Source organism: Diabrotica undecimpunctata, chromosome 1 (assembly GCF_040954645.1).
Source record: "Diabrotica undecimpunctata isolate CICGRU chromosome 1, icDiaUnde3, whole genome shotgun sequence".
NCBI classification, from domain to species: domain Eukaryota; kingdom Metazoa; phylum Arthropoda; class Insecta; order Coleoptera; family Chrysomelidae; genus Diabrotica; species Diabrotica undecimpunctata.
The window spans coordinates 192,427,010-192,449,058 of NC_092803.1; the positions used below are offsets into that span (position 1 = coordinate 192,427,010).

Below are 22,049 nucleotides of genomic sequence, written 5' to 3' on the forward strand. Positions count from 1 at the left end.
AGACCGAATCCCAAACGAAGAAATACGTCGTAGAACGAAAACAACAGACGCTATCGAAAAAATCGCGTCGTTAAAATGGACAAGTGGACAGTGGACAAGTGGACAAAAGTGGACAGGACACATCGCGATATTATTAGACAACCGATAGAAAAAACGTATTTTGAAGTGGAGATCAAGGCAAGAAGCAATACGGAGCAGAGGATGCCCACCAAATAGATGGACTGACGACCTGTAGCGTGTTAGCGATAACTGGATACAAGCCGCAAAAGATAGAGGCAGATAAAAAGGGCTGAGGGAGACCTATGTCCAGCAGTGGGCGCATACAGGTTAATGATAATGATGATTATGTCTACTAATTAATCACAGAAAGCTCTATTCACACAATATTTAGCACTTCTTTAACAAGAACAAATTTCATTTCCACTATAATACTCGGTTGTACAACTTCTCCAAATATAAATCAGTGCAGACAAAAACTTATTAAGTTGGACAAAATCCAAAAATATTCTATTTGGAACTGTAGATTCACTTATCTTTAAAAATGGGATTCCAATTCTGAAATCTGTAAGTATAATAGACAAAATCAATAATCAATAAACCACCTAAAATGAGTGGTGAATCATTAAAAAAACTTTTCATAATTTTGACTTTTGATATATAAAATGCTGCCGGAATTTCATTTTAATTGATAAGGAGGAAATAATAGAGAGTTATTGCAAAGTTAACAATGCTTGCGTTGCACTATTTGCACCGCGCTATTTTGACAGTTTTGACATACGGCTGACACATCACAAATAGAGATTTTCTTTTTATCTGTGTTGTTTTCGCAAATTATTGAAAATGGGTCATAAATTTAGAAGCATTTATTTTAGCAAATGCTCATAATGATGATGTAGAGTTCATCATTTTAAATACCATTGTATGTGAACATGTATTACATTTACAAAATCAAGAATTTAATTTAGAAAACATGTTGGAAGCAGATGTAGAAATAAATTTTAGGTTTAGCAGACAAGATATTCCTACACTTGCAAGTTTTACGCCTACCAGATTTTATTCATACCAATACTAGAAACTCTGTTAGTGGTAAATGCATTTGCATTCTACATAACTTTTGAAATTATGCCCTTATATTTTTGCTATTAGGAATGATGAGAAGGCTGGCATATCCCAGCAGGCTTAAAGATCTTCAGCTTTTAATCAATTTGTCACCTTAATCATTATCTCAAATTATTAATTATATTGTTGCATTATGCTACTGTCTGATGTACTCATTTAAGAAAATTATTACAAATAAACGAATTCCGCACAGCGTAACGGCCCTAATAATGGCAGGCCGTATTGTCAATAACGCAGCGTAAGCCAAATATCACACCTGCGCATGCTCTACTGTCAAAATAACGCGTGCCGTAATACAGCAAGTGCAAAATTGACTTTGCAATATCTCTCTAATATCATAACGACGTAATTCTCTATAGTCAATTCGGGAATGTCGTGCCGTAAAAATTAGGATTTTTTACCTAAACGAGGCTAGGGATAACGCCAGACATACATTTGGCAAAGTTTGGCACAATAAAATATTAACAAATGCCTTTTTAAAAGGGTTTTAGCAATGGTGTGTCGCCAGGATTGGCAAATAAGGGCCAAAGTCTAATTATCGATTATATTGGCAGCTACACTGATTTGATGCAAAATGGCGCATTGTTTTTATATCGAAAAAAAAAAACAGGGGACATGAGCTACACATAATTTAAAAAAATTATTAAGGGTTTATAGTAACTTTGTCATAGTGTTGGATACCTCATGTTCTCACAGCCGCCTTATACATTATTCCTAAAATTATTCATCAAAACTTAAAAGAGGTATAAAAAAGTAAACTGAGAAAACCAAGGTATAAACATAAATGGACAATGTTTGAATCTCTTAGTATCTGCAGATAGTATTTTAGATTTTCAGGAGATGATAATAAACGGAGATAAAAAAGCAGGGAAAATAGGACTGAATATGAACTATAAGAATACAAAAACAATCAATAATACAGCACAAGATAAATAAATTAAAATGAAAGAAGAAACAAAAAAACAAAACAAAAAAAATTGAATAGAAAAAATCAAAGCGCTGAAATAAAACGCCAAATACGACTATTGTGCATTTGGAAAGTTGAGCTATATAATTGGAAGACGAAAAATACCCACAATGCTTTAGGACTAAAATATCTGACCAATGTGTTTTATCAGTGCTAACATACGAGGCACAAACAAACAGATTTGATGAAAGAGAACATTTATAAAATAGCTAAAACAAAAAGAGCTATTTAATATTGTTCTGAAGCTATTTTCCTGTGGCATTTTAAATTAATTTATATTTAAATGGGAATAAGCCACAATTAAAGGTTAAAATATCATTTTAAAGTCGTCTACTTTAAAATGTATAAGGTATGTCTAAATTGTCAATATAGATGAGTCAGATAAAATTAAATTATTAGAAGAATTTTTCACTAAGTAACAAAAAACAAAATTTGTTTAATTTACTAATGTTTGTATTTTGAGAACGATTTCCGAAGTGGAAATTGAAACGTCAATAAACCTATTTTAACCTTTAATTGTGGCTTATTCCCATTTAAATATAAATTAAAAAGAGCTATGGACAGACATATGCTCCACATAAAACTCAAAGATAAGAAAAGCAATATTTGAATAAGAAACATAACTAAAGTAAAATATACTATACAAATAATCAACCTACACAGAAAGATGGAAGATGAAACGGACAAATCCATTCACTAAAGACCACGGGGATACAATATCGAAGAGGGATACCGCAGAAAAGATCTAAAATTATCTTTAATATTTACTTTATGTTGTTTTTCAGAAACACAGTTCAAACATGTTCTGAAAATGTAAATTACGATGTGTTTAAAAAAGTTTTTATTCCATTTTAAAGCAAATTTTTTTGACTTCTTTTCCATGGGCTCTTCTTATTTATAACAACCATTATGTTAAAGGATAAAATTAGAAATTTAAATTTGAGGTTGTTTTATTTGTACATTGTTTTCACTCAAACAGTAATAGGGGTATTAAAAATTGTGCCAGTTTATTTGAGTTAATTTAACTTTATTTAATGTTGTCTAGAGTTTTACCGGATATGGTTGGAGGTAATTCTTACAGACAAGCACCAACAGCTGAATTAATGGTCCGATGGACGCAAGCTAATGCATTGATGCCAGCATTACAGTTTGGATTTCTACCTTGGGATTATCCTAGTGACCAAGTAAGTTTTACTAAATAGTGAAATCTTATGTAAGTTATGAACACAGCTCGGAATTATAGGCAAAAAATTTAAGAAAAAGGCGTCTATATAAGCAAAGATTTTTATTAAAAAAGGTAGAAATCATGAAATATAGGCATTAGAAAGGCAGTATAGGCCAATAATCTATTATTTATTATACAAAGTGAATTATTGTAATATTAATTTAATACAATGTTGCCGAGAGCCGTCGGTAGGGAGTTTTGGGCTCATATCTGGCTCATTGGGCTTAGTACAGTCCTGGGAACTGGACCTGCTCTCCTCGAGCAAAATAAGGTACACAGGGTGTATGTGACGGGGTATAGACGAGTGTATGGACCTGGCGTATAGATAATTTTCAGATTGAACAATTTTTTTAATAATTTCGGATAATTCAAGGACTTGATGTTATATTTTTTATTTTATTTATTTATTAATACATATATTTTATACTCATTTCTTCTTCTATTGGTGCCTAGTCGTTTCGAATATTGGCGATAATTCTGGCTATAATTATTTTAATGACTGATGCTGTAAATAGAATAGTTTTTGTTGTGGAGAACCATTTCCTTCAGTTTTTTAACCATGATATCTTTCTTCTCCCAATTCATCGCTTTCCGGATACTTTGCTTTGAAGGATTATTTTCAGTAATCTGTATTTAGTGCCGTTTCTCATTATATATCCTGGATATTCTAACTTTCTCCTTTTAATGGTATACATCACCTCTCTTTCTTTCCCCATTCTTTGTAGTACAGTCTCGTTGGTTATCTTGTCCGTCCACGATATCTTTAGGATTCTTTTGTATAGCCACACCTCGAAGGCATCAAGTTTTTTCTCCATCGCTTTAGTGAGTGTCCAGCATTCAACTCCATAGTATAATCTCGAGAAGATATATCATCCTAGGAGCCTTCTACGTAGGAGCATTCTACATTTTACTTCTTGTGATTGATCCGATATCTTTTTCTTCTCTTCTTCTTCAGCCTGTATTTGTCCACTGCTGGACATAGGTCTCTTACATTTGCTTCCATTGATTTCTACTCTTGGCAATTCTCATCCACTGCTTGCATGCAACTTGTTTGATGTCATCTGCCCACCTCTTGTTTGGTCTGCCTACTCCTTGCCTGTTTTTTCTCCAGTAGTCTCCAGTTTGTTAATCTCTGTGTCCATTTTTCGGAATTATCTCGGGCAACATGTCTGACCCATTGCCACTTGAGCCTTGATATACGTTCTGCGACATCAGTAATCTTTGTTCTTTCACGAATGTCGATATTTTGAATCCTGTCTCTCAAACTAATCCCTATCATGGCCCTCTCCATCGCTCTTTGGGTTGTACTGAACTGCTCTAAGGTTTTCTTTTTAAAGGCCATGATCTCCAGTCCATATGTAGTTACAGGCAAGATACATTTGTCATAAACTCTACATTTTAGACACATTGGTATATCTTTATTCTTCAAGATTCGATATACTCATTTAAAATCAACTAAATATATTTTATGTATTAAAAGTTCGCGCTGACACGCGACGTCCCTGGGACAACGCAACGACGCCCCAGGGCGTCGCGATGCACAGTTTGGGAAAACCTGGTTTTGAAAATACCTTTTTTAACAGTTCCATTCCTATTACTGTTTTAGTTCGATACTACAGAAATTGTGAGGAAGTACTCCAACTTGCATGAGGAATACGGTGACAAAATTATTGAAGCTATGAAAGCCAGCATAGAGAAGGGAACGCCAGTTAATCCTCCAATTTGGTGGATCGATCCAACAGACTCATTTTCATACACGATTTATGATGGTAAGTTTATATTTTTGTATTAATTAATAGTACATATTATTGTGATAATAATTGATATGATCTGGTGTTTGATACAAATGTTTCTTCGCTATACTTACACCTATCTCATTTAGTAAGTTTATTTAAGTTTGCAAACATATTTTATTAAGCCGTTATTTAACCGTTTAAATAAATTATTAATTTAATTTCGAATGTCAGTAATTTGAAACACATTTCAAACTTCAAATCATTGTTCTGTAAAATTTTACCAGATGGAAATATTAACTGTTTTCAGTCCACAAAACAAATTCGCTTATCCGATTAAGCAGTTTTCCACAAGTCCAGTTCCCAATCAGATAAAATATACTCAAATAAATATTTTGATATTTTTTTAACAAAAAAATGAAAATAAAAAAATCAAAAAAAAATTTTTTTATTGTTTATAAACAAAATCAAGATTTTTAATAAAGCTACAGACAAAATTTAATTTTTAAATTAAGTTTTCTTTTACTTGACTAAAGCTGAAACGATATACTGTTTTTTATATAAATAACCAAAACCATTTCAAAGCTTTGTATCTCAAAAAACTACTTCCTTTAAGAGAATAGTGATACATATTACCAGTTTTATAACTCCAATGTGTATTTAACCTATTAATGCCCAAAATTAAATTTTTATCAAAACGAAATCAAAACTTCAGAATGAAATAAAGAGAGATTGTTTTTAATAGCAATGTACCGGGTGGTCCAATAAGCCGATGTCTCGGCTATAATATTTCAGAAACTATTCATGTTATAACTTTAGGAGAAAAAATTCCTTAGTAAAAGTCGCCAAGAGAAATTGCTGGAAATAACCTTTAAGTTTCTGGGTTAACCGCTAGGGGGCGTAACCTGTGAAGAACACTTTGAAAACCAGTTTTTTGGAAAATATGTTTAATTATACCAAGTGTTAAATAAGTAAACTAGAAAGAGGCCTAAATTCTGCACAAAGTTGTTTAAGTACTTTTTTTTTATTTTTTCAAATAAAGGGTGGGGAGAGTGGGAAAGTATTTGTGGATAAATACGTATAACTTTGGTTTGGATCAACCGATTTTAACGAAACTAGTGTCATTAGAAAGAGTGTGGGTGATTCAATTTAAATCTACTATAATACAGTTGCATTTAGTTTTAATTGTTATGGGTAGAGGGTACTTTCTAATAGAAAAAATTAAAATTTGTTTTTCTTCAAAATGTTTAATGGAAACACCTATTTATTGTAAATTATAATAGAACTGGATTAAATTCGTAACAAAATGGCGCAAACCGTATGTTAATAGCTTTTGTCGAACTCGTGATATAAATAAAAACGTATAAACATAAGTAAGTATCGTATTGACTCATCCTGTATTATAAATTAAATTAAAAAATAAGTCAGTAGGTACTTTCAAATTTTTTATAGCAAAAGAATCTTAATATTGATACCTATTTTGACCATTGTTATTTCATATGATTAAAAATAGTTTTTTAGAAACTAAGTAGGCTACGACAATGAATTTGACGGGGAGTTCATATTGTTTATTTATTGACAGTAGTCAAAATATTGTTAAGAAGGTTATATTATAATTCGAATTGAAGATTGCACTTTTTTCAATAGATATTAATATTGGTAATATTAGTAATTAATTATCAGTACTAATAATTCGTGATGAGTATATCAAATGCAGAATTGTATGATATGATTGGAGTTTATTTCGAATGACAAACTGGTAGTTTTCATCGTCATTGTTTTAAACGACGTAGTAGAGGTATGACCGGAGATAATTCAATCAATGTTCTTGCTTTAATTCAACAGAATCCACATATAAGTAGTCGGCAAATCTTTATAGAATTAAACATACCCAAAACTACTTTTCTAAGGATTTTAAAACATCACAGGTTGGTTTTTCATATTATAAAGTGAACGTTTAGGTCAGAAACTTGGAATTTCCTTTAAACTTTATGAGAGAGATTATGATGCAAGGCTGGATTACTGCAATTGCATGTTAGGTCTGCTAGAACAACCGCATATTATGTCAAAGATTTTGTGGACAGACGAGGCGTCCACGTTTTATAGTGCGGGTGGTGTTAATCTGCATAATATGCATTATTGGGCTGAAGAAAATCCGCACTGGATACATGAGGTGCAGGTTCAAGGTAGTTGGAGTCTTAATGTTTGGTGTGGTAGAGTTCCTTTAAAGATCGTAGGTCCATATTTCTTTGATAGAACTTTAAATGGCGAAACATATTTGGATTTTCTGGAAAATCAGTTGCCTGTTTTATTGGAAGATATTTCCTTACAAACAAGAAGAGATATGATATTACAGCATGAAGGGTGTCCTGTGCACTTTTCCAGACGAGTTCGAGATTATTTGTATGCAAGTTATCCAAATAAATAGAATGAAAGGGGAAGTATATTTCCATGGCCAGCTAGATCTCCAGACTTAGCATGTCTGGACTTTTATCTGTGAGGAAGATTGAAGGACTTAGTGTACCAAACTCGACCAACCACGCGAGACGACATGAAACAGCGCATTATAAACGCAATAAATAGTATATCAACAGCTGAGATTGAAGCAGATGTTATGTCTACGCGCGAAAGATTACATCTTTGTGTGGATAACGATGGAAAACAATTTGGACATTTAATTGGACATTAAGTTTTAATGATCGAGATATTTGTATGATCTTTCACATATTTAATTTTAAGTTATAATAAAGGGTGAGTCAATACCATACTTACTTATTTTTATGCGTTTTTATTCATATCTCGAGTTCGACAAAAGCTATCAACATGAGGTTTGCGCTATTTTGTTACGAATTAAATCCAGTTCCATTATAATTTACAATAAATAGGTGTTTTCATTAAACATTTTGAAGAAAAACAAATTTTAATTTTTTTCTATTTGAAAGTACCCTCTACCCATGACAATTAAAACTTTAAAACTAAATGCAAGTGTTTTATAATAGGTGTAAATTAAATCATCCACACTCTTTCCAATGACACTAATTTCGTTAAAATCGGTTGATCCAAACCAAAGTTATAGGTATTTATCCACAAAATACTTTCCCACTCTCCCTCACCCTTTATTTGAAAAAAATAAAAAAAAAGTACTTGAACAACTTTGTGCGGAATTTAGGCCTCTTTCTAGCTTAATTATTTAACACTTGTATAATTGGGCACATTTTACAAAAAAATAATTTTCAAATTTTTCTTCACAGGTTACGCCCCCTAGCGGTTAACCCAGAAAGTTGAAAGTTATTTCCAGCGATTTATCTTGGCCACTTTTACTAAGGAATTTTTGCTCCTAAAGTTATAACATGAATAGTTTCTGATATATAGCCGAGAGATCGGCTTATAGGACCACCCGGTACAAAATTTACGTTTTCTTTCTTTGTAACTGTCTTTTTTTGACGTATGATATATCATAGGCTAGGCAATAAAGAACACAATAAATCATAAAACACTATTTTTTTTAATTATTACAACGTGTCGTATTTGGAAAAACATGACTTAATTTCGAGCACAATTATTGAAAATAAATAAAAAAATAAAATAGACCTACCTCGGCCGTTTGCTTAAAAATGTTACCTAGCGAAGACATTTTGACATTTCCAAGCCAAACATTCACATTGTATAATGCATCATAATAACTGCTACTAAATAGTCGTTTTATATTATGCTATTATATAATCCTTTTAATAACTGACATAACTTTTTATTAAAGTTCCTACATTGTCCGTTAACAGTCCTCAATATAATATCTTTTTGTAAAAGACTCTTTTAGAGCTGACCTGACCTGAACGTGGAAACAGCCGATTAAATGAGTAACAAGCTTTGGATGGTTAAGCAGTAATATCACGGACGTACCAGACCACTAAACTGAAACTTTGAAATAAAAATTTAAGTGGTTATACCGGATATAAGCTTTTAAAACGTAAAACCCTTCATCTGCAATAAAAATTTAAACCAAAATTGGAACAGCGGTCAAAGGCTTGATATATCGTCGACTATAATGTTTACGTAACTGAGAAATATTAGTTTTTTCTGCTGAAAATGGATAAAAACAAAAGATAAATATATTTAAAGATATTTGGCTAGAATATATTTAAATACAGGGTGATTATTTTGGGTGTTCTTATTATTCTTTGTTGTTGAGATTTAGTTCTGTCTCTTAATGTTACGCAATCATATCATTTGTCGTCTTCCAGAACAGCGTTTTCCTTCTATTTTGTCTTCCATTATTAGTTAAAGGAAGTTATATCTTCTCTGTTTATCTTTATCTATCTAAGCGTCCTCTTCCTTCAAATTCCACCTTATATTACTACTCCAGGACAATCTACGAGTAGATCTTTCTTTTTACGTCTTTCTGGACGGATTTCTTCTAAATAATTTACTGGACCATCTACCTTGATCCATCCATACAACATATACTAACCACTTAAAGCTTTTTGTTTCTATTATTTTAGTTAATGTGTATGTAGCATTTAATCTTCTCTACTGGCCTCTGTAATTCTCTTACGCCTTGATATTCTGACGCTTCTTAGAAAATAGTCAATATCTACTATCATCATCATCACGTAGCGCTACAACCCTGGGTGGGTCTTGGCTGATTGTACAACTTTTTTTCAATTTGTTCGGTCTTCCATCAACCTAGGGTCAAATGGATTGAAATGGAATGAAATGGAAGGGTCATTCTGGAACGTCCGAGTGGTCTTTTGCCTGTGGGAATCTCCTCCCATACCAGTTTTAGAAGTCTCTCGTTATACAGTCTGTGCATGTGGCCTGTCCATCTTAGTCGCTGTGATTTAATTCTTGGACAATATCGGCGTCATTGTAGAGTGCTTTTAATATGATATTGGTTCTATCTTATACTGGTTTGTGGTGATGTCATGGTGAGGTCCGAAAATGTTTCTAAGCATTTTTCGTTCGAAGCGTCTGAGCTTTTCTTCGTTTGCTTTGGTCATGGTCCACGTTTCGCATCCGTATGTTATTACAGGTCTGACGATGGATTTATAAATTTTTATCTTTAAACTTCTTGTGAGATTTTATGATTTCTTGTGAATATCTACTATCTCATACTATATAATTCTATACCATACGTTATTACAGATTTTAAAAATATTTCTTTAATCCCAATCTTTGTTTTCTCTGTTATATGTTGGTCCCACTTTACTAAATTAAAACTTTTCATTTCTTTCTTTTCTTTCACTGTTCTATTCGACGTCTAATTCCCTCTTGTCCTAGCTTATCTATATTAAAACGATTTTACTTGCATTGTTTTCATATCATTGTAAATCAAAACCTTATAATTAATTTCAGAACTCATTGAAGCCATTTGGGTTATTGTACATCATCCATTTCTTACTAGTCCAGTCGTGAGGGACGTGACCCCTAAAAATCATACGAACAAGCTAAACTTTGTCGAAAATATTAATTTTGGAAACCCCAAAAAAATGCAAAAATGTTTACCACTTTAATCTCTAGGCTTCCTCCTAAAACCCCCCTGTAAACTGAAGATTAGGTTCTAGTTATAGAAACTCTTTAGTGGCCAGTCAGTGAAAGAGATACATTGTATTGATCTCATGAAAATCATAAAACATGTTCATTTGCGACAAAATACAAAAATTGCATACAAAAGCTGCACTCTATACTTTTAAAACGCACCTTTATTTTTTTGATAGGACACTCATATCAAAAGATATTAAATTTTTACGGTCGAGCTGATACAAATTTTATTGAGCATTGATTTGAGCATTTTACAAAAAAAAATGCTAATAAACATATTTATTCAAAATTATCTTAGCTAAATTTTTTATTTAAGTAAATCGATTTTTTTTGTTTTCCCCCTTTACGTGGGGGGTTTTAGGGGATGGCTCGGGAGTAAAAGTGGTAAACTTCTTTCTATCTTTTTTAGCGTTTCAAAATTGACATTTTTGGCAAAATTACTCTAGTATATAGGTACCCATTTTGGAATTCTAGAACCCCGTACCATATCTTTTTGTAGTTAGTTGGTAGTCCCTAGCTATATAGTACCTCGCTCTGTTCCAGAGATCTGCTCCAAAAAACCATTTTTTTTAGGTATTTTCTTAGATTTCTAGACACTAAAACAATAGACTTAGGGTTTATGGTGTAAATATTATGATAAGAAATAGATAATTTATTATTTCTAAATTATAACAACTAAAATATTTAATATTTTTTTTTTCAGAATTTCTTCTCGGAGAAGATGTCTTAGTCGCCCCTGTTTTAGAAGAAGGAGCTACTTCAAGAAACATTTATTTACCAAAAGGTAACTGGAAAGATGGAATCAGTGGGGCAACTTTTGTTGGTCCTCTAAATATAACTAACTTTGAAGCACCTATTGATGTACTACCCTATTTTATTAAAATTGACTAAGTTTAAATAAGTAATATATTAGTTATATGATTTAGGTACAGATTACTTTTTTATTGATAAAATATTTTGAAACTTCATCAGTAGAGTTATAAAATAACCTGGAGCCGAAATTGACTCTGGTCACAGCCCTTTGGCCACCGATGCAAGAGTAAAGCTAAAACCATATGGTAGACAACAAAGATAGAAAATAAATATACAAAAATTAGAATGGAATTTGACAAAACTTGGTTTTTTTTATATAGTATTTGTTGAATATTGTTATTATTGGTTTAAAGCATACTGATACAATTTAAAAAAACTTGAAATATAATTACATTCAGATATGAATGATTACAGCGTCATCTGCATAAGTTATTAAATTATTTTAAGTTAACGGTAACTCCCGATTTAATATTATTGAGCTTGTATTTAAAAATTTCTTCAGAATATAAGTTAAACGAAAGTGGCGATAAAACGCATGCTTGTCTAACTCTACATATCTTTTTTTGAAGCTGTGATAAAGCTTATCAAAGTGCAGAAGAATGGTCAATAAAATGCCCACTAAAAAGTAGTAGAGTGGATTATAGATATTCTGATCTTACTAAAACCATTTATAAGATAGCAAAAACACGAATTAAGATGTATAAACTCACTTACTCAATAGTACTGAACAGATAATTTAGGCAAGGTAACACAATATCACCTAAGGTATTAAATATAGCCCTGGAGAACGTGTTCAAGACACTGAAAGAGTACTAAGAATAAATGGAGAATATCTTAACCCAGGGCCTGCGTAGCGCAAGCGGTAGGATACTTGCCTCGCATGCCGGTGGTCCGGAGTTCGAATCCTACCGCCGGCAAGAACAACTAGACATTTTTAAAATGTCTATAGGCCCCAGGTCGACTCAGCCTGAATAAAAATGAGTACCTTGGGTAAAATCAGGGGTAATAATAGGCGGTTGAAGCGTAGCACTAGCCATGTTACCTTCCTTGTATACCGTAGGCCCTAGATATAGCAGACTACCGTGCTATACTCCCAAAGCCGCGAAGCGGTATAAAACGGGAGACTATTATTATATATATCTTAACCCCTTACGATACGCCGATATATTGTCTTTCTGGTAGAAATTGATCAAGACTATGCTTATGAAAGCAGATAGAAAATTACAAAACATAGATCTTTTGTGCTTTTGGAACCAGATAGGCACGAACTATGACAAAACAAAAACAATGAGTAGTAGAGAATATCACAATAGCAATACAAAATGATGAGAACAGGTCTCAAGCAACATCTATTTGTGACAAATCATAGAAGTTATCAAAGAAAAACAGACTGTAACTATTAAAAATCCTACCAGTGATGACATACGAGTGTCAAATATACATAATACCGGGGTCAAGAATGAATAAATATGTAAAGACCCAGAGATCGAGATAATGGAAAGGCCAATGTTGAGAATAGGCTTCAAAGATAAAAAACGTAAATGAATGGATACGGAATGTCGAGAAAGATGAGATGTCATAGAAAAAGCATCATACATAAATTTGCAGGCTATAACATCAGACAGAAGGATAATAGATGAAACAAACAAACAAAGTGATGTTTTGAAAATCCAGATGGTTAAAAAGACCCAAAGAAAGCTCACAAAAATAAGGTGGATAGATAATTTAAAGAGGCGTGCTGATCCAAAATGGATCAAAATGGCAATGCACAGAGATAAATGGAAGTCAGAAGCGGAGGCCATATCCGATTTTAACTATAAAAGATGCTTTAGATATATACATATATAGATCGATAGACAGATTTCTAGATTGTTTTGTGGAAGAGAAAAATGTTGAGTAACAAAAAGTTTAGAAAACTCACACGATCGTGCTAGGTAATCGCCACTCCCACCACCACCCTCCCACCAATTTAATTTTCGTGGAGCTTTAAAGCGTCTGACAAAAGTTCTGGTCCATAACAAGTGTCTGACACTTATTACAGTATTTTCAAAATAATATTCTACAAAATATGTATAAAAATCAGTTATGTAAATTTAAGTTAAATAGCTCTTATTTTTAGTTACCTTTCTCACCTGGTACCTGCCCAGGTGTCACTCAGCAAGTTTCATAAATACGCAGGTATTCAAAGCACATGAGACGCTACTCGGACTCTAAGGTTTTATCTGTGTGAAAATAAGTTATGTCTGATCGCTCTGGGATCTTACTCTATGACATTCTTCTACGGCCTGGACTCCGTTTTCCTTCTATTTTTCTTTGCATTATATTTTGAAGTATTGCGTATTTATGTCATCTCATCAGGTGACCCAAATATTCGAGTTTTCTTCGTTTGATCGCTGACAAAATTTCTGGGACTTTTAAAAAAAAATGACTACAGATTGATAAGCATTATGTACCACCCTTTAAAAAGTAAAATGTCAAAGGGTCTTACAAATAATGAATCGCAAACCCTGTTCGGGCAGAAAACAGGGAGAGTAAAAAAATAAAAATGTCTGGAGTTTACATCAACTCTGAATTTGATCCTGACGAGTAGATCAGGTCACGAATAGAAGTGGCAATGGCAGTGTTTTAAAATTTCAGTTTTTTATCGTGTGACAGAAGTCTGAATGCTGCACTAAGACTAACGTACTGTACGGGGTAGAAACATGGACAAGATTGAAGCCTTTGAAGTTTGGATATACCTACTGAAAGCTGCTGAGAATTCCATGGACGGCCAGAGTCACTAACAAGGAACTAACAAAGCATAAACTACATAAACTACAGACCGAGAAGAATAAATAGATACAAAAAGTTGTTCTGAACAATAAAAGTACGCAAAACTGCACACCTTGGTGGAGTAGATGAGTAGAGTAGAAAAATACATTTTTCATTTACTTGGAGGAGATAAAAATTCATTAACTTGGAGGGGGGGAATAGATAAACAGAAAAGTCATGGCTGCGATATATTAGGGACTGGAGAAAAATTGACTTGGACTGGAATTGCGGAGAAACTTTTATAAATATGTTCATCAATCTCCGTTGATAGAAGAAAAACCTTGGGTAAAAGCTATGGTATAATTAGTATAAATACGATTATATGTATTTTTAATAAAAATTTATTTTTTCGTAATTCTATTTTAAATATAAATTCTGTATGTATTATATTATGTGCTTAATTAATATCTGGATCCCTGACTACCAGAATTGTATGAGTTAGGATGACCCTGATTGCCTTGATTATATGCTGGGTTGGGGTAACCTAGACTTCCAGTGATGGGGTAACCTATGCTTCCTGTGTTGGAGTTACCTTGACTTCCTGTGTTGGGGTAACCTTGGCTTCCAGTGTTGGAGTAACCTTGACTTCCTGTGTTGGGGTATCCTTGGCTTCCAGTGTTGGAGTAACCTTGACTTCCCGTGATGGGGTAACCTTGGCTTCCAGTGTTGGGGTAACCTTGACTTCCAGTGTTGGGGTAACCTTGACTTCCAGTGATAGGATATCCTTGACTTCCAGAATTGTGATATCCTTGGGTTCCACCGTTTTGACCTTGATTATAGGGATATTTGTTTCCGGAATTGTATCCACTTCCTGAATTGTATCCTTGATTTCCTGGTTGGTTTGGGTTGGGGTTATATCCATTGTTTCTGTTATACGGATCATTTGGGTTTGACTGACCGTTATTGTAACCGGAAGCAGGATACCTGTTATTGTTATTATTATTACCATAGGTACCTCCATTGGGGTTGTAATTAGGATTTGCCCAATTGGGAACTCCGTTATTGTTTTGTGGTAGGTTAGGATACAGAGGCCTAGAAGCGTTGCGGTTCACTTGCCCAATTTGGTTACTGTTAGGATAATGTTGACCATTACTGTATCCATTATTATATGAACCATTTTGTCCATATTTATTTGTATTCCTAAAAATGTATTAAATTAAAGGCGGTAAAAATAACTTACTATTTAAATGGGAATAAGCCACAATTAAAGGTTAAAATACGTTTATTGACGTTTCAATTTCCACTTCGGAAATCGTTCTCAAAATACAAAAATTAGTAAATTAAAAAAAATTTGGTTTTTTGTTACTTAGTGAAAAATTCTTCTAATAAATTAATTTTATCTGACTCATCTATATTGACAATTCAGACATACATTATACATTTTAAAGTAGACGACTTTAAAATGATATTGCCAATATTGTTGAGTTGCGTTCCTGGGACGACTTTACTTATAAGATAGTTCATTCGATTACATGAAATCAACTTTAACTTGAGAATACCCGTCAGAAAAAATCATAACATGTTATTCGTCTTTAAAAAGACAAATACATGCCATGATGAGGGAAAAACCAGGAAAAAACCTCATAATACTATCCCGACATGGTAAGTATTTGATTGTGCGTTTAGTTTACCTTCAATAAACACCAAATTCCGATTTTATTTGTCACCAAATTCCGATGTTTGTTATTTGAAAAACATAAATGATGTATTCTCTATATGTTACTGACTTACCAATACTGGTATTTTCCTTTTAATAACTTCCTCTTTCAATATGGGTAACCAGATCCTACTACATTCTGCCGAGGAATTCGCGACACAATTGGTCTCATTTAGCACAATTAGAGCCGCTTCTTTGATTTTTCTCTCTTTACCATCCGTTTCTTTTAGGACTATATTTGAATCATTCCATTGAACCCTATTTTCATTATTACATTTGTGTTTACATATTTGAGATCTATCAAATTCTCTATTTTTAATATAGGATTGATGTTCAATTATTCTAACATTTAATGGTCTTGATGTTTCACCTAAATAAAACTGATCGCATTCACAAGGTATTTTATAAATGCAATTCTTTGTCCTTTCTTGTTCATTGTTAGGTTTGGTTTTGGACAAAATAGATCTCATCGTGTTTGTTGTTTTGAATGTTGAATTTATTTCGTATCCTTTTAAGCTTTTCCGATAATCCTTTTATGTATGGTATTGTTATTTTCCTCGTATTATTCCTTGCATATGCTGTAGGATCTCGTTCTAAGTTGTTTTGTTCTATTTGATCGATTGTTGAAAATTCCTTATTTATAAACGATAAAGGATAATCATTTTTTAATAAAACAGATCTTAACAAATGTTTTTCCTCCAAGAACGAATTTTCGTTAGAAAAAGTAATTTTGGCTCTATCGTATAAGGATTTAATAATTCCCTTTTTAATATTAATATTCTGATTTGATTTGAAATTTAAATATCTGTTGGTGTGTGTTGGTTTTCTATACACCTGAGTTTCGTATCCAGTATCGTTCTTAGAGATTAAAACATCCAGAAAAGGTAATGTGTTATTATAATCCTTTTCCATGGTAAATGTTATTGTCTCTTCTTTATCGTTTATATCATTTAGGAATGTGTCCAACAACTCTGATCCATGAGGCCATATTGAGAATACATCATCTACATATCTCCACCATACTGATGGTTTTAAATTTTGTTTAGAAATAATATTTGTTTCAAAATCTTCCATAAATATATCGGCTAATAATGAAGATAAACTAGAGCCCATTGCTAGTCCAAAACTTTGTTTATAAAATTCATTATTTAGTTGAAAGTATGTATTATCAGTACATAATGTTATTAACTCCATTATAGCTGATATATTTAGTCTTGTTCTAGTTGCTCATGTATCATCACTTTCTAATTTTGTCTTGACTATATTTAAAGTCTTATCTAATGGCACATTCGTAAATAAACTATTTATGTCAAAACTTACTAAAGTATTATTTGAATTAAATTCAATATTTAATAATTTATTTAAAAAATGTTGTGTATTTTTTATAAATGTGTCATTTTTATTTGCAATTGGTTTTAAAATATTTAATAAAAATTTTGATAGTTCACTACAAGGAGAATTCATGGTACTACAAATGGGTCTAAGTGGTATATTCGTTTTATGAATTTTCGGTACTCCATAAAAATGAGGGGTCTTACTGTAATGAGGTGTAATTAATCTTCTCTGATAACTGGGTAAACAATCTTTAAACTTGAATAAAGTTCTATATATTTTGTTTTCCAAAGGCTTTGTTGGATCCTTTGTTAATTTTGTATAAGGTCCGTTTATTATTAGATCTTTAATTTTGTTTTCATATTGAATTCTATCCATTACCACAGTTGCATTCCCCTTGTCTGCTGGTAGGATGATTATGGAGTCGTCATTTTTTAAAGTTCTTATAGATTTTAGTTCCTCTTTGCTTATGTTTTGTTCAATTTTAATAGACTTTTCAAATTCAAGTTTACATAATAATCTGTATTCTTCCTTTTCATGGGTTGGTAAACATTGAGATATTTTTTCCACTGAGCTTATTATGTCTAATTTTGGAATTGATGGCTGAGTAACAGCAAAGTTTAGACCCTTTGACAGTATTAAATTCTCCGTTGCATTTAAATGTCTATTTGATAGATTGACAACTGTCGCTAAAATGTCATTATTTCTATTTAGGTTATCTAAAGTGTGTATACTGTTTTGTTCTAATAGAATATTAAATTTATTTAAATGTATATCTCTTTGTTTAATATATGAATTTTCATATGCTATATGTAAACTAAAAATAATTTGATCAAAATCAGAATTTGATATCATATCGAAAAGCAAATCTTCAATACTTACAATATCTTGTTCAACAAAAAATAAATTACATCTATGATATTGTAACCTTTCGCGGATAAAAATAATAATAAAAGGTAAAAATAAAATCAGTTAAAAGTAAATTTGATCAATTAAATCTCAAAAAAACATCAATTAAGCATTTTCTCAAATAAATTCGGTTATTATAGTACTATAAGTAGCAAAGGGATCTATACTGTCTATAAAGTACTTAATACTTTAAATTGTAGATTCTGTGTTGTTTTTTATTTTATCCACTTCATTGTTGAGTCCTCCCAGATAAAAACAAGAACTTCAAAGAAACTGACTTCAAAGAAACCTTTTGATGTGTTCAATTCTTGCTTATCTATATCTGGTACTTTTGGGAAGATTATAAGCGTTTTATAGCGTTTTATGCAGAAAAACAACCGTAGTGAGGTGAGTATTAACAATTAAGAATATGGGATACAATCAAGAAATCAATATAACAGGAAATAGGAAAGCGTCCAAAGAAAAGATCCAAAAATCTAATAGATATAAATAAGAATGATGTGCAATTATCAAAGGTCTCATAACATAACACTGTTACTTCAAGAGGTACATCAACAAAATTGAAGTGAAAAAAAGTGCATACTGCAGATGTTATAAGGCTGCAGACGAGACGGCGGAACACTTTCTGAGCATTTGTTTAGGCTTTGAAAGGATAAGGCTCAATCTAAAGGATTTTTGTAAAATGAGTTTAAAAACGACTACTAAAAAAGTGATTGGGTACTCTGAACTGTAGAAAACCTCTAAACATTATGTAATATCGAATGAACTGAAGGCTAGAAAATGTGATATATATATGTAGTATGAAAAAGCCATACATATTATTTCTGAACATAAAATGCTTTGTGACATGAGGTGGTAATGAGAGGAAATATAACTATTGACAATAATACTATACAACAAACAGTCACGGAATTGAATCCCAGAAACTATGAAAGGAGATGCCTATGTCACGCAGTGGATGCGATTGACTATAATGATAATCATGAGGTAGTTATATAACGATAAGATAAGTAATAAAGTAAAGGTAATTCTTAACGCCTCTATAAAAAATCTGCTGCTTCTCTCTACAAGAAATATGTCACGAACAAGTGCCCAGGAGAGGCAGTGTCTTGCCTGAGTTCAAAACAAGAAGAGATCATGCGCAGATGGATTTATTTTTGTCTGCACAATTATGTTATAATCATAATAAACAATAAAATATTTTCAGAAGTAAATTAACGTAGGGTAATTCTATAATAAACGTAACAAAGGCGTGCTTAGTAATTAAACAATATTACTAAACAAAATGCTTCTGGAAAATTAAAGTCATCAAAATAACTAGTAAAGTCAACGTCAATTAGTCAATGGTCATAAACATTTTATGAAACATATTATACATATTACAGCGAAATAGTATTTTATTCATCCAACTAGTGATGTATTTGTATATTTGTAAATATAGTAAATTTTCAACCCCATTCAAACAGTTATTTTCAAATATATAAAAGACAGTTTAATTATATAGTAAATACAATACATACGGTTGATTGCCATTAGATCCTTGTTGATTTTGCCTATTTAGTTGATCTATTCTGGCTTTCATATCAGCTGCACGATCAGACGCAGCTAATTGAAACAAAGTAATTGCACATATTATAAATAATAGGTAAACTTTCATTTTTATTGTATTTTTTGAACAATGTCTTCTCTGTGTGTTTAATATGTTAATCAACAACTACGTAAAATTCGGGTCTCCAGTGTCTAACTTTTGATTAGAAGGTCAAAAATAAGATTAAGAGGTTAATGCTGTAATGAGAATTAGCTGGTGCGAGAATAATACGAGATTAAGTGAAGGACGTACAGGTTCGGACTATAAAAATATCTGAAATACTAGTCTTTATAAAGTTGTTATTCTAATAATAAACTGTAATTTTTAACTATTTTCCTCTTCTTTTTTCTTTTCCGATTCTTCTTTGTAAGATGCTCAATTTATGAAACTGGGAAATGAACATGTGTAGTTAGAACAGCAAGTAATGCTAAATTAACTAGATGATGGAACGAGATTATAAAAGCAAAAGTCATTTTAAAAAAAGTAGACAGCTTATTTAGGCGAAATGACAAAAAAGAATTAATCAAACTACACAAAACGAAGACCCATTAAAAAATAAGACAAATAAGCTTCTAAAGAAGCACAGCTGTGAGCATAGTCTGGTAATAAAAAGTAAAGATAGAAGCATAAATTTCAAGCTATTACTAAATAAAAGAAAATATAACCAAAAAGTAGAAATCCAAAAATTTCTTGGCTGTCGAATCAAAACTTTAGATTTTTGCTTAAATCTATTCCTTCTATAATTTACAAGGCAACACAGAAGATGAGAAGAGCGACATGGGGAATCTTAAATTGTATTCCACGACATATCGATTCATCTAAGCAACAACCTTTCGGGAACTGGTGTTTTATATTCATAAAGAGTAAATAAAGATAAAGAAAATAAATTTAAGATGTGATTTTACCTATAGTGCCTCTGCGTATTCGCTTATACGTATTTTATCCTAGCAGCAATCATCAGAGCGACTGGTACAGAAGCCCTGTCGTTCTTCACTGCATTCTTTGAAGTTCATTGAAAGTCGACGGCGCGCAGTATTGCCATTTATAGTTTGTATATCTAATTTAAAACTTAACATACTGTATATAGGAGCATTAAAACGGTCATCAAGAACAAGTGTGACAATCACATGGTCCTAACAATACCACCTCAAACATTTATAGACCACCTGGTTTGAATATGACTAAAAATTTTGCAAATTAACTGTTCCATTTTTGTGAAATGTAGACTCATTTCGATAAAAAAAATCGGTGGATATGCACTTTCTGCTGGGACCATTGAAAAAAGCTAATCTGTGATACTCATCGACTGCCAATTATTGATGTATCTGTATGCAGTAGATATGCAACTTATGCTTATGGAGATTTTTAACCGACGAAATTTAACTAATGTAATTTAACGTCATGTTGACGTGAAATTTCACGTGTGCTGATGTGGGGATCTTAAGTAGTAGTTTAGTAGTAGCTTATACTAAATTATATTCTTATTTTCCACATATAAAAGTTTTTGTTGTTTCATTTTTTTATATGTAACTGACCCAGCGCGAACAAAACGACCCATTGACTTTTCAAAAGCTCTTACGTTTGGCTTCCTTCGATCAGAATATCCCCGTTGATATCTTCTAAAGAGAAGTAGGCAATTTTTCGAACTGTCTCCTAACACCAAGCTCATATCTGTTAATTTTTCTACAGCAAAATTTGTTTTTAAAATAAATACAAACCTTAAAGACCAATAAAAAATGTAGTAATATACAAACTGTCATTTAAAAAAAAATTTCTTCACTTAAATATAATATTATATAAGTATAATATTAATTAATTTAAAAAGTGTTACATTTGTTCCACATCTTTGATTTATTTTGGGCTGACACATTTTTGAATTTTAGGTTAATACAAAGGTGCCATTCCTTGTCCATAACAATGATAATCAATTCCAAATGAGCGTAATTTTTAATATCTGGTTTATACTCTAATGTTAGATGAAGAACCGAATCAGATGTAAATACTCGGTGTACTTTTTGGCGTGGTAGGTCATTTGCTCTGTGTGTATTAAATACAAACCAGTACTGTTGTCTTTGTTTCAATTGTCGTTGTTAATTTCGTTTAGTTTGTGTCTCTATTGTGATATTGTACTTATTTCACCCCAACAACATTCAAAAACAACCAAGATAGTGAGATCTATTCTGTGAAAACCAAACCCAATAATACACACCAAAAATCAAAAAACTATATGTATAAAATACCCTGTGAATGCAACAGTTTTTACGTGGGAGAAACCGCAAGACCACTAAGTGTCAGGATAAACAAGCATGAAACATAGATTAAAAATAAAGATTTCGGCAAATCTCAGATATACAAAC

The 22,049-nt window shown here is 32.0% G+C and overlaps 2 protein-coding genes across 2 annotated transcripts in view; one reads left to right on the top strand and one right to left on the bottom strand.

Annotated features, from left to right (window-relative positions):
- Positions 1-11,503, top strand: part of LOC140432805 (myogenesis-regulating glycosidase-like) — a 42,033-nt gene extending 30,530 nt beyond the window's left edge. Inside the window, exons 10-12 of the mRNA XM_072520923.1 lie at positions 3,132-3,270; positions 4,918-5,080; positions 11,286-11,503. Of these exons, the coding sequence (XP_072377024.1) occupies positions 3,132-3,270; positions 4,918-5,080; positions 11,286-11,473 (490 nt within the window). The 3' untranslated portion in view covers positions 11,474-11,503. The remainder of the gene's footprint in view (positions 1-3,131; positions 3,271-4,917; positions 5,081-11,285) is intronic.
- A 3,028-nt stretch (positions 11,504-14,531) lies between these two features.
- LOC140441923 (uncharacterized) lies at positions 14,532-19,860 on the bottom strand. Its single transcript, XM_072532929.1, has 2 exons — positions 19,625-19,860; positions 14,532-15,346 (listed from the first exon to the last, which is right to left on the bottom strand). The coding sequence occupies exons 1-2, from the start codon at positions 19,759-19,761 to the stop codon at positions 14,608-14,610; spliced, it is 876 nt and encodes a 291-aa protein (XP_072389030.1). The 5' UTR covers positions 19,762-19,860; the 3' UTR covers positions 14,532-14,607.
- Between the last annotated feature and the right edge of the window lie 2,189 nt (positions 19,861-22,049).